The 13,038-nt window shown below is 69.5% G+C and overlaps 1 protein-coding gene across 1 annotated transcript in view; it reads right to left on the reverse strand.

The window, feature by feature from the left end:
• Positions 1-855: 855 nt before the first annotated feature.
• Positions 856-13,038, reverse strand: part of Lmtk1 (lemur tail kinase 1) — a 28,761-nt gene continuing 16,578 nt past the window's right edge. The window contains exons 2-14 of the mRNA XM_090351337.1: positions 12,869-13,002; positions 10,867-11,014; positions 9,187-9,266; positions 8,576-8,694; positions 8,373-8,460; positions 8,028-8,161; positions 6,834-6,918; positions 6,445-6,566; positions 5,345-5,494; positions 2,960-4,886; positions 1,752-1,881; positions 1,438-1,668; positions 856-976 (exon numbers count right to left, since the gene is read on the reverse strand). Coding sequence (XP_090207463.1) covers positions 939-976; positions 1,438-1,668; positions 1,752-1,881; positions 2,960-4,886; positions 5,345-5,494; positions 6,445-6,566; positions 6,834-6,918; positions 8,028-8,161; positions 8,373-8,460; positions 8,576-8,694; positions 9,187-9,266; positions 10,867-11,014; positions 12,869-13,002 — 3,386 coding nt within the window. The 3' untranslated portion in view covers positions 856-938. The remainder of the gene's footprint in view (positions 977-1,437; positions 1,669-1,751; positions 1,882-2,959; positions 4,887-5,344; positions 5,495-6,444; positions 6,567-6,833; positions 6,919-8,027; positions 8,162-8,372; positions 8,461-8,575; positions 8,695-9,186; positions 9,267-10,866; positions 11,015-12,868; positions 13,003-13,038) is intronic.

Raw genomic sequence — 13,038 nt, forward strand, 5'->3', positions numbered from 1 at the left:
ACCAAAAAGAAAACACTGAGAGAAAGGGTGGCTTTTTTCTTAGCTCGATTTCTCTTAAAAAAAAAAAAAAAACAAGAAAATCGTTGCACCAGCATCCTAAGCCTCAAATCAGTAAGAAAACAAAGAAACAGCAACAAAAAACACAAACCGAAACCAAGTCCCCCCACCCCAAAGCAACAATAAACGACATATCTTTGGCAACAATAACTTAGACTCAATCCACCCATATCCATTTGCTCCAGCAAGTTACAAAAATATCCACTGTGCTTCCCCCAAGACCCCTTTCTCCAAGCCCTCCCAGCAGGCAGGAGCCCCACACCGTGGGGTGCGACCCTCCTTTCCTCCAGCCACCGGGGCAGGGGGCCAGGCACAGCTCCACAGAAGGGCAGGCCTAAAATGGGCCCCGCTGGGCGGAGGCTGCAGCCTGGAGACCCCTCCCTGCTGCTCAGGAGGACGGCCTAGCCGGGGCGGGGAGGGGCTCATGGGGAGGAGTGCAGGGGACAGGAGCCCGCGCTAAGGACGCGACGCCCAGGAGCCTGTCCTTGGCACTGAGTAAACCCAGGCCCAAGAGCGAGGGGTGCAAGGGCCAGGAAGGGACTCCGGGCCTGATGCTGGGCTTCACGTGGCGCAGGGTCCACCCGCCAGGCGTGCTGGCCGGGTCGCCAGTCCCCACGGCAGCTGGCACGGCAGAAGCGGCAGAGACCTCTCCCAACCGCGCGTGTGCGCACGCGTGGGCTCAGGCTGAGGCCGGCAGACGAGTCCAGTGCCCTGGGCCCCAGCTCGCTGTCCGGGGCTGGACACGGCCCGCGGTCCATCTGCGGCTCCAGGACGCTGTGGTGCGCGTGGCCCCACTCACTCCCGGCCACTGCCCGGGAGGCGCCTGGGCAGGCCAGCGGGGCTCCGGGGATGCCAGGCTGCAGGGGGAGGAGCCCCGGGTCTCAGGCCTCCGTGCGTCTGCCCCCGGGACCTGCAGGGCCTGGCAGAGAGGGGGGCCCGGTGAACTTGCGGGAGGGCGCCCGCAGAGCCCCCCGCCCGGCCAGGGCCGGGGCGCCGTCCCCCTCACCCTGACCCAGCGCACCACGCCGGACTGGGGAAAACGGAGGCCGAGCCGCTCGTCTGGGAAGGAAGGGGTGGGGACGGGCCTCCCTCCGAGGCCTCAGCCACAGCGCAGGCCGCTGGGGGACCACGAGGCGGGCAGGCTTCCCGGAGGAGGCGGGGCAGAGCAGAGGAGCCTGCGGCCTGTGGGGCGGGCCGGGCCTCCGCGCCCAGCCTGCCGCCCGGGCAGGGCCCGAGCAGGGCGCTCCTGCCCGGCTTCGGGACCCGAGCTGGCCGAGGCCCGTGGAGGCCTCCAGACCCGGCGCCCTCCGTCCTGCGCTGGGGCCCGGGCGGGGACCCGACCCGCGGAGCCCCGGAACGCGCCCTCCCGGCTCGCCTCACCTCCCGCGGGCCGGGCCTCCGGGTCCGACACGTGCGTGATGGAGAAGCGGGACGCAGGCGCCGGCGACGCGGCGAGGCGCGCGGGGGGCGGGGCCGGCGCGGGAGGCGGGGCCGGCGCGGGGGGCGGGGCCGGCGCGGGGGGCGGGGCCGGGCCCCGCGGCTTCCCCCAGGCCTCGGCGGGCGGCGGCGGCGGCGGCGGCGGCCGGAAGTCGTCCTCCCACTCCAGCCGACCTGCAACCAGGGTCGGTGGTCCCGGGAGGGCCGGACCCGCCCGCCCGCGCCCCCGGCGCCCAGGAGCCCCGCCCCCTGCTCACCCTCGTCCACGGCGGAGCCGTCGGGGGGCTGCGGACGGCCGGGCGCACCCGCGGGGAGCGCAGGGGCCGTGGTCACGGGCGCCTCCCGGGCGCCGGGGCAGGGCTCCCCCAGCTCGCGGGCCGGGCTCTCCTGCGGGGGCCAGAGCGGCAGGTGGCGGGGGCCGGGGGCGGGGCCGGGGCCTGGCCCGCCCCTCGCTCTTCCCCTCCCCCACCCCGGCCGGGCTGCCCCTCCTCCCCCTCCATCACCCCCCCCCCGCCGGGCCCGCCCCTCCTCCTCCCCCTCCATCACCTCCCCCAGGCCCGCCCCTCCTCCTCCTCCTCCTCCTCCATCACCTCCCCCAGGCCCGCCCCTCCTACTCCTCCCCCTCCATCACCTCCCCCCAGGCCCACCCCTCCTCCTCCTCCCCCTCCATCACCTCCCCCAGGCCCGCCCCTCCTCCTCCTCCCCCTCCATCACCTCCCCCAGGCCCGCCCCTCCTCCTCCTCCCCCTCCATCACCTCCCCCCAGGCCCGCCCCTCCTCCTCCTCCCCCTCCATCACCTCCCCCAGGCCCGCCCCTCCTCCTCCTCCTCCTCCATCATCTCCCCCCCAGGCCCGCCCCTCCTCCTCCTCCCCCTCCATCACCTCCCCCCAGGCCCGCCCCTCCTCCTCCCCCTCCATCACCTCCCGCCCAGGACCGCCCCTCCTCCTCCTCCCCCTCCATCACCTCCCCCCCAGGCCCGCCCCTCCTCCTCCCCCTCCATCACCTCCCCCAGGCCCGCCCCTCCTCCCCCTCTATCACCTCCCCCCCCAGGCCCGCCCCTCCTCCTCCTCCTCCATCACCTCCCCCCGCCGGGCCCGCCCCTCCTCCTCCCCCTCCTCCTCCCCCTCCATCACCTCCCCCCCAGGCCCGCCCCTCCTCCCCCTCCATCACCTCCCCCCCAGGCCTGCCCCTCCTCCTCCTCCTCCATCACCTCCCCCCGCCGGGCCCGCCCCTCCTCCTCCCCCTCCTCCTCCCCCTCCATCACCTCCCCCCCAGGCCCGCCCCTCCTCCTCCCCCTCCATCACCTCCCCCCCCAGGCCCGCCCCTCCTCCTCCTCCCCCTCCATCACCTCCCCCCCAGGCCCGCCCCTCCTCCTCCTCCATCACCTCCCCCCGCCGGGCCCGCCCCTCCTCCTCCTCCTCCTCCTCCCCCCCTCCACCACCCCCCCTCCCGCGCCCCGCCCCACCTGGTCGAAGAGGTAGACCGTGACGTCGTCGAAGAAGGACACGGCCTTCCTCCGGCGCTCGCGGTCGCGCGTCTTGAGCAGGCTGCGCAGGTGGCGCGCGCTCTGGCTCTCGGCCACCACCACGGGCACGGCGGGCGGCTCCTCCTCGCTGTCCTCGCTGGGCTCCTGGACGCTGTAGCAGCGGAGCTCCTCGTCCGACTCGTCGCTGTCGTCGCTGTCGTCGTCGTCCTCCTCCTCCTCCTCCGCGGGCCGCGGGGCGCCGGGGCCGGGGCGCGCCCGGGCGGACCACCGCGCCGGGCTCCGCGGGCGGCCGCCGGGCTCCGCGGGCTCCGCGTCCAGGTCCGAGAAGTAGGCCGAGTCCCGCTGGGGGCTCTTCGCGGCGCCCGCGCCGGGGCCGTCCCGGGGCACGAGCTCGGGGGACTCGGGGTTCTCGGTGTCGTACCCGCTGTCGGGCGCTCGGGGCCGGCTCTCCGCCGCGCAGCCCCCCTCGCCGGGGGCCCCCGCCCCCCGCCTCCGCGGCCGGCGCGGCCTCCCGGCTCCCGAGGGGGCCTCCGCCTCCGGAGAGCCGCCGCCGCCGCCGCGGGCAGCGCCTGCCCCGGGCACTGTCCCCGCGGCGCGGGCGGCCGGCAGGGCGGCGGAAGGGACCGCAGGCAGGGGCGGCTGGGGGCCCGCCAGGCCCTCGGCCTCCTGGGCGAGCGCGGGCTCCCCCTGCGCGTGGCCTCGCCCGCCCGCAGCCGCCTCTGTCCGGGCCCGCGCAGCCGGAGCCGCGGCCTTGGCCGGGCACAGGTGGGGAGGCATCGGGTGGCCCGGCTGCCGGCCAAGGCAGGCCGCGTGTGGCCTCGGCGGAGACTCTCCCGGGGCCTCCGGGGCCGGGGGGTGGCCTGTCTCTGGGGAGGCCTGTGGCGCGTGGACCGGGCTGAAGCGGTCATCCGTGTAGCTGTCTGTGAAGCTGCCCGCGTGGCCAGGGTCCCAGGACCCCGGCTCCCGGCTCGCGCTGTTGTTGTTGGAGGACGTGTTGGAGCTCCAGTGTCCACGCTGGGCGGCCCGGCGTGCCCCCGCCTCTCCTGGACCCTCCTGGTCCGGGGATGGCTGGGCCCCAGTGCTCCCCGAGGGAGAGGCACCCAGCGGGTCCTCGAAGGGCGGGCAGAAGGCCACACCCCAGTCCACATCGTCCTCTCCTGTCTCTGGTAGCATCAGGGCTCCGGGGGAGGGCGGGTGAGAGTGGCAGGCTGGGTCAAGGGCACAGCCCCGGAGCGGCTGGGGATGGTGACCACGCTGCAGGCCCTCTGTGGGCAGCACACAGCCCAGCACAGGCTCCATGGCCAGAGAGGCGACCGTGCTGCCGTCTGAATCATCCTCTTGGTCGGTGGCGACGGGGGGGCGGGGGGCACAGCCGGCGCAGTCAGGGTCGTGGCCGGCAGCCGGGGCCGCCTCCTCCAGGCGGATGAAGTACTCGCTGCCCAGGGACGGGCTGTGGGCGCTGAGCACGGGCACCACGCCAGGTGGCGCCCCCTGTTCCAGGGCACACAGCTCCCTCGGGCAGCCAGCCCGGCCCAGGCTGGGTGGGGAGAGGGCCTCCCCACCGCCCGCCTCCCACTTGTATTCGAAGTTGAGACCTCGGCTCGTCTCAGTCACCGTCAGCACGTCGTCTCCATCCACGTGGAAGCCGTCACCGGAGAACTGCTCCAGGAGCGGGAAGGACGAGGCGTTGGGGAGCTCGGCCGTGCCCAGCGCAGGGCCCGCAGGGCCAGGGTCAGGATCCGAGACCCTGCCGCAGCCGCCCGGCCGCAGCGAGCGCCAGCGCTGCTCGAACTCCTCCTCCACCCCGGTGGCGCCCTTGGCACACAGGTAGGACAGGAGCAGGTGCACCTCCTCCGCCGTGGGCCGCTGCTCCGGCTGCAGCCAGCAGAACTGCATCACCTCATACCTGCAGGGAGGCCCAGGTGGAGGGGGGCTCGGGTGGAGGGAGGGGGGCCCGGGTGGAGGGAGGGGGGCCCGGGTGGAGGGAGGCTCCACGGCAGCCTGGCTACACTAAAAGGCAAGATGGCCAACCTGGGCTGGGAGTTTGGCCTAGTGGTTAAAGTGCTTGCCTAGCAAGCACGAAGACCCGGGTTCGATTCCTCGGTACCACATACATAGAAAAAAAAAAGCCGGAAGTGGTGCTGAGGCTCAAGTGGTAGAGCTCTAGCCTTGAGAAAGTCCAAGGACAGTGCTCAGGCCCTGAGCTCAAACCCAAGACTGGAAAGAAAAAAAAAAAAAAAAAAAGATGGCCAGGACCTTCCCCAGGGGATGGAGGCGGCTTCCTTGAACTAAGAGCTGGGGGGGGGGGGGCAGGGACTCTCGAGGCCTGGATGTGTGGGGGGGGGCCGGAAGTGCAGCCCTCACCAGCGGTCAGACAGGGCCAGAGGCAGCTGGGGCTTCGGCAGCTTGAGCTGCTGCTCGCGGACGGCGTGAGCCAGCACCTGCCGGTCTGAGTGGTGTGGATAGGGCTGTGCACCCCACTCGAACAGCTCCCAGATGGTCACACCCAGGGACCTGCAGGGGCAGCCGGTGACCCGGCCCAGAGCTCAGACCAGACCGGCCTCCCCAACAGCCGGTCCAGCCCAGGGCCCAGAGTGCCTAACCAATGAAGTTAGACCGCCTTGCACAGTCAAATCCGTTTGTCCACTCACTCTTCACTGCCACACTGGCTGCACAGACACTGCAGGGCATAGGAGCTGCCGGCCTGTGAGGGTGTGAGGCTGAGCCCAAGCATGCCAAGAGGCACAGGCCAGGGCAGGCAGAGCTGGGGAAAATCCAACTGGAGCTCCGCGGGTGGCGGCTCTGCCTTTGTACCCCGACTGGCCCAGGTGACTAGGGGAGAAAGACCTGACCTGGGACTGGGGAGGCAACCAACACCCTCACTAGAGCCCTGTGCCTGGGGAGCCCGGCTGGGGTGGGGGGACAGGAAGGACATGAGAATGGAGAGGCAAGGTTAAGGCTCAGGGCAGGAGCTGGCTGGCCCATGTTCAGGCTCTGAGGGTCACCAGAGGGGAAACTGAGGCCGGTCCAGGCTAGAAAAAGGCACCCCCTAGAGCCCCAGGCACCCATGTGAAAACCGGCGCCTGTCAAGACTCCAGGGCAGCTTGGCGGACGTTCCTCGTAGAGCACAGCCAGCTCAGCTCTGAGGGCTCGAGGTGGGGCCTCCGGGATGCAGTCCTGGGAGATCCCACTCCCTCAGGCCAGGGATCAAGGCTGCCCATGACCTCCCAGCCGTCCTGGCACTGAAGCTGGCAGCTCTGTCGGGACAAGCCTTCCGCCAGCCACTGAGCTGCTGGCCCCTACCCACAGGGAGGCAGACACAGGTCACCGAGCCACACTCACCTTTGCACCTGCCTGCAGGAGGCGGGGAGGGTGGGAGGGCGTGGTGATACGGGCCCTCACCCCTGGGTCCCCGCCAGAGGGACCAGGTAGCATGCCCGCTGCGGGGCGGGCACGACACTCACCACACGTTGCTGGTCTTGGTCTGGTCGACCACCAGCAGGTTGCCATGAACCTCGTCCACCAGCTCGGGCGCCATCCATCGGAGTGGCACCCACAGCTGGTCTGCGGTCACAAAGTAGTCCTCCTGCGGGCACAGGGCAGGCTGAGCCCCGCCCCTCCCACAGGCACAGGGATGGGCACAGGGGCGGGCCGAGCATGAGTCCCGCCCCTCCCGCGGGCACAGGGCCGTGCACGAACACCGCCCCTCCCATGGGCACAGGGGCAGGCCAAGCATGAGCCCCGCCTCTCCCATAGGCACAGGGGCAGGCACAGGGCCGAGCACCGCCCCTCCCGCGGGCACAGGGCCGAGCACTGCCAGCCCGCCCTGCGGGCACGGCCCAGGCCGGCTTACCCTGTATTTGCAGTGAGACAGGCCATAGTCACCGATCTTCACTGTCATGTCGGCTGTGAGCAGGCAGCTCCTCAGGGCCAGGTCGCTGCAGGGGGAGGCAGGGCAGGCTGAGCTGGGGGCCCGCCCTGGGACTCCTTTGCCCACACCTGAATGGTTTGTCCCTCAGGCTGCCCTAGGCTTAGGTGGGGTGCGGGACGGTGTCAGAGAAGCTGCCTGTGTGCCCAGGCCCTCACCTTGAATGTGACAATGCAGATGAGAGAAACGAGGCCCAGACAGGGCGAGAACACACAAGGGCCCTGGCCAGCCAGCACTAGAATGCATGCCCCTTCTGCCCTTCTCCTGGGACAGCTCACTGTCCACTGGCCTGCTGGCAGGAACCCCACACCAGTGTCTCTTGCCTTGTGGGTCTGTAGTGCCTTCCCCTCCACCCTGTCCACCCCAGCACCCCACATCTTGGGAGGTAGGAACTAGGGGGAAACTGAGGCCTGGAGGGTCCCAGGAGGTCCTGCCAGCAGCTGGAGCTGAGGCCCAGGAGCAGATGGCCAGCTCGGGAGCTGCCAGCTTTGGCACTCCTGCTTTAGGCGTGGCCAGTGGGCGTGTGGGGCACCAGACAGTAGGACGGTAAGAGACGTGTTTCCTCAGCTGCCCTGTTGCTGCAGCGCTGAGACCTGGGCCTATCGGCCTCCCAGGAAGTCCATGCCTGTGAGTCGGGGTCAGCTGGGGGGCCCAGGGGCAGGAGCAGGGGCAGGGTGGCGGGCACGGGGCGGCTGGTCAGGAGGCTGGCAGCTGCCCTCTTCAACAAAATCACTGATGCTGGAGTCGCCTGTGTTATCACTCAGCACCAGGATATTGTTGTGGAGGACGGCCACGCGGCGTCGAGGCGGGGCCGCTGGTCCTCTGCCATTCTTCTAGCCCGTCCCCTGGGCCCCAGGAGGCAGGACAGAGCTGTCCTCCCCCTGGCAGGCCAGGGGGGCCCTTCTATAGCCCGGTGCAGGGCCACAGTGTGTGTGGTCCATCTGGGGACAGCTGAGCCTTCTCCGTTTAATTCTGTGAGTGAGGTTTCAAACGCCAGTCTTCCTCCCCTGCAGCCCCCGACCCAGTACAGCCAAACCAGCCAGCCAGCAGAGCGGGTGTGGAGGACGCCCGAGGCCTGGCCCTGGGGTCACGTACGGCCTTCCCGGCCGCCGCCCTCACCTGTGCACGTAGCTGTTGCGATGCAGGTGCAGGACACCACAGGCCACCTCACAGGCCATGCGCTGCAAGGTCAGGGGGTCAGGCGCCATGGACTCTGCTGCCCGGCAGCTCCGCAGGTAGCCCTTAAGGTCCCCCTGCCGAGAGGAAGTGTGTGTGGTACCCGCCGGCCCGGACCCCCACCCTGCAGGGCCACACTGCCCAGGCCCTCTCTTCTCATGCTGCTGGGTAGGCCTCCCCTTGGGGGTCTCCTCTGGCAGGTGGCAGGGCAGGGCCTCTGGGAGCAGGCCCAGCCCAGCGCCATGGAAGGGCCCCTTCCTGTCTGGGCATGTGCAGGCCACCACTCACCAGCGGGCAGAACTCCATGACCAGGAGGTAGGGCGTCACCTCCATGCACTGTGCCAGACACTGGAGCAGGTTGCTGTGCTGCAGAGCCCTGCAAGAGCCACAGGCTGGCGTCCACCCCGGCAGGACACGGTGCCACCACAGGCTGGCATCCACCCCGGCAGGACACGGTGCCACCCCTCCAGCGGGCCCCAGCCGCCACCCACCTGTAGGGTTGGGCCTCCTCCAGGAACTGCATCTGCTCGTGCAGGCTGGCACTGGCTGTCAGCTCCTTTACCACCACCTGCCTTGCGCCGACGCCAGAGTGCACCTCCCCCAGGAACACCTGCCGTCCAGGACGGGCGTCACCTCGGCCCCCACCTGGATGGGCGTCACCTCTGCCCCCCCACCTCGGACGGGCATCACCTCAGCCCCCATCCCGGGACGGGCGTCACCTCGGCCCCCCCACCCCGGGACGGGTGTCACCTCGGCCCCCCCATCCCGGGACGGGCATCACCTCAGCCCCCCATCCCGGGACGGGCAGCACCTCCGCCTCCCTCCCCCAGGCCTCCCGACCTCCAGCCCTGGGCACTGGGCCTCCTTCACAGACTACTTAGGAGTTCTCACCCCTTCTCAGCCCTCCGGCAGGAACACCCCCCCCCCGCCCCTCCTGTCCCAGCTTCCTCTAGTGGTCCCCAGTGAGGACAGAGGGACATAGAGGCCCGGTCCAGGCTGGGGGTAGGGGAAAACCAGGCCCACGGGTGTTGTTTTCTCCCTGGACAGCTCCAGAAGAAACCCGGCGGCCCTCTGCCACCCCTGTTCACGGCGGCACACTCACCTTCCCAAACCAGCCGTGGCCAATCTCCTTCAGGTACAGGAGGCTGTGCCGGCCCAGGTCTGCAGACTTGAGGAGCTGTACTGTAAGAGGCACCGGGCTCAGCACGCTTCTTGGCCGCTCCCCCCCACCTGTCCCCACCCTGTCCCCTCTAGGCCCTCCATGGGAAGCTACCCCAAGTCTCCTAGCATCAGCCGAGGAGGGCAGGCCAGAGCTGAGGCAGAAGCCATGACAGCACTGCCATGAGGGTCCCTGGGGATGGCCAGAGTTCCACAAACGCCATTGCCGGGGGAAGGGGGTGAGGAAAGCTTTGGAGGCAGCAGAGCATGGAGGGGGCGCCACTGCCCGGGCAGCACCCAGCAGACTGGCTGGGCAGGAGTCCGGCAGTCCAAGAGAGGGCTCAGAGCAGCCCTCCCCCCCCTTGCTTCAGGCTGGCACTGAGGGACCTTTGTGGGGGCTGCTTGGCACAGCCCCGTACGGGCCAGAATGGGCCCATTCTCCTCTCACCAGGCGGGGTGAGGTCAGTGGGAGGGAAGGGTCAGGCTGGGCCAGGAAAAAGCCACCACTGCTGCGCCCCGCGTGCCCTATCAGATTCCTCGAATTCTCTCCCACGCCAGCCACCCAGATGCAGAGGTGGTCAGGGGCCCAGCCTGGCTGACAGGGCACCCCAGGTCTGGGCCTGGCCTCGGAGTCCTGGGGACTGCTGCAGACCCTGGGTGGCCGTTCACTGGGGGCCCCTGGGCTTCTCCCTGGACTGCGTCCAGAGCCCCCTCCCACGTGAACTTGTCCTTGGGCAAACTGGAGGCCCTGACTACAGCCACAGCACAGTCACAGGGGCAGAACCATATCCACAGTGTAGGTGCAGAAATAAAACTAAGCAAGCCTTCCTCTGCCTTCTAACTGTGTCCTCACCCTCACCCCAAATCTCCTCCCTGAAGGCAGGATGCTCCCAAGAGAGCCGAGACAATGGGAAGGGGCACCGGGGGCCAGGCCCCTGCCTACCCCCCAAACAGAGCTGGGGCAGTCGCAGGCCTTCTGGCCTGGACGCACAAGTCCTGACTCTGGCCTGGCCTGCGACCACTCCCCCACGGGCTCCCGGGGCCAGGCCTGTCCCCTTGGCTCCAGCTGCCTCTAGCCCACCAGGAGGGCACGCAGAGGGCAGGCCCAGCGGAGCTCTGGGGGCCCCCCAGGACCGCAGGCCCCTGGCCTGCTCCTTCCCCAGTGGTGTTCCTGGAGCGTCAGAGCATGTGCACTGCTGACCACCACAGGCGGCCTGCCCAGGAAGGACATAGCTCCAGTCGCAGGCATCCGCCCTGAGGACCAGGGGCCTCATGGAGGCTGTCTGTGGGGACACACAGAGCACAACCCCAGCCCACAGGAGCTGCAGGAAGCAGCCCCAAGGTGGAATCCACCCCCCCTGCGTGGGCAGGCCCTGCCCAGCAGACACGGTGGGACCCACAGCCCAGGGTAGGGAGGCAGGAACCCAGAGGCAGCGGGGCAGGGAGCCAGGCCCTCCCTCCATGGCTGCCCCTGCCCCCTGCCCCCTTCCTTGGGTGGGGAGGGACAGGCAGAGGGGATGGCACCCCTTAGATTCAGGCTAGTCTGGGACACAGCCTGGCCCCGAGCCCACCCAGAAACCAGTCCTCACAGACAGATGGGCCTCCCCCCACCCGCACCCCTCACCTGAGCGGCCCGGCTGCTTGGCCATGGGCAGGGAGACGGTTGTGAGCGGCAGGACGTACACATCGGGCCCATTCTGTGCAGCGGTGGCCGGGGAGCCCTGTGCCGAGAAGTCGGCCACATACTCGTCCCCCTCCGCATTCTCAAACTCCTGCAGGTGACATGCTGTGAGCTTGGGGGGCTGGAGGCCCTACTTCTGGGCCCCCGCCCTCTGCCTTCCAACAGAGGGCCAAGCCCGGCCTGGACACGGCTCCCCAGGAGAGCCGCCACTGCCCACACCTGGACTAGCGAGCCTCCTGCAACAGTGCCCGAGGCCGGGCGCCTGCACCTCCCTGCCCACACCTGCCTGCAGGCAGCCCTCAGCCCTTCACCAGGCCCTGCCTGCCTCCGTGAGCTCCCCCAGTCCCTGCGTCCAGCTGCAGGATCTCCCCCCACTCTCCCAACTGCCTGCGCAAGTACCACCATGATTTCAAGCAAAGGCGGGAGGCATCTCTGCCCCGCTCCACGTCCTCTCCGCCCAGGTGGGGAAACTGAGGCACTGTGGGCTGGGACCTGGCCACCCACTCCAGCCCAGGCCTTCCCTTCGAGAAGGCCCTTTGTCTGGGTCTCTGACTCCTCTCTGCAAATAAGGTTTGGGGCTCAGTGGATTCCTGGGTCCAGGCCGGGTGGCACTACAGCATAGCTACCTACAGGGCAGCACCGAGCCTCCCCGCCCAAACTCAGCCCTCTAACCCTGACTGCTGCCCGGCCCCACCGCCCCGTCCAGCCCAGCACCTGCCCTGCCGGCCTGGGGGCCTGGTGGGTCCAGCCAGTGCAGCGGGCCAGCAGGTAGCACAGAGTGAGCATGGGCGCCTGCAGGGAGCCCACGGCGCAGGCAGGAGGCAGAGAGCCCTCCCCGCAGGCGCTCTGCTGCTGGAATGTTCTGGGCACAGGTTCCCGAGGAGGCGAGGAGGGCACGGGTGGGAAGGGGCCGTGCTAGCCTTGTGTGGGGCCTTGTTCTCCCGGGCTGAGGAGGGGCTGAGGTACAATGGCTCTGCCAGGCCTGCCGGGCCCCTCCCCCGCCCGCCACCCCCCAGGCTCCACTCCAGGTCCTCTGGGGACTTCTGGGGACCGGCTGTTGTGTGCTCGTGGGCAAGGGGGCAGTGCCCGGAGGGGTCACCAGGGCAGGACAAGGCCCCACTGCCCGGAGGGCCACAGCTCTGCCATGCCAGGCTCAGCTCCACTGGCTGACGGATTCCTCTCCGAGGGTTCTAGAAGAGTCAGCCAGCCAGCAAATTCAGGCTTGGGAGAGGCGAGGTCACATTCTGGCTACTTCCCTGTCCTGTGGCCGAGGGAGCTCACATGGCCTCCCTCTGTGACTCAGGTGGGGCCGGACACCCTAAGGTGGCTGTGGCAGCTGGGGTGCAGGTGGCTTAGTAGCGGAGTGCATGGACACACGGCTGGGGCCCAGGCGGGAAGACCCGCCCTTCCTGACCCTCCCCGGGCAGGCGTCCAGCCGCACAATGCGTCCAGGACGCACAATGGCAGGCTGCAATGTGCTGACCAGCAGGCCGAGGCCCACACAGACGCTGGCTTGAGGCTCAACTCTGTGCTTTCTGCTGGACGGGGGGCACTGGGGCCCGCAGGCCGGGCGAATCCTGTCGAGGGACGCCTCCCCACCGTCATCCAGGAAGGGGGCTCCTCTCAAGTCCACCTCACAGGACTCCACGGAGGCCACCAGGCCTCAGCACCTACTCCACAAAGGGCAGTGGCTGCAGTGGCCACATCTGTGGCCGGCTTCTAAAAGCCCACACCACTGTTCCCCCAGCAGATGTCCACACAGTGCCCGAGGGCGGGCGGGCCCGGGTGGGAGGGGGGCAGGAGGGGGCCGGAGAGAGTGGGAGGGGGCGGGAGGGGGCAGGCAGGCCTGCGGGCTGTGGCTCACTGGTGCCCGGCCACCCTCACCTCCCAAGCCCCAGGATAGGGCAGCAGAGGTCCCCGGGGGCTGTGGGACCCCAGCCCTCACCTTGAAGCCAATGCCGCCCTTCTTACAGCACAGACAGGCCAGCATGAGGACAATGACCGTGAAAAGGCCTGAGAAAGACACTGCCACCACGGCCAGGGAGGACGACCAAGAGAGCTCACCAAGGGGGGCGCCGTCTGCGGAGAGAGGGGCGTGTGAGGAGCAGCCTGGGT

The sequence above is a fragment of the Megascapheus bottae genome, chromosome 17 (assembly GCF_031878675.1).
Source record: "Megascapheus bottae isolate mThoBot1 chromosome 17, mThoBot2.hap1, whole genome shotgun sequence".
NCBI classification, from domain to species: domain Eukaryota; kingdom Metazoa; phylum Chordata; class Mammalia; order Rodentia; family Geomyidae; genus Megascapheus; species Megascapheus bottae.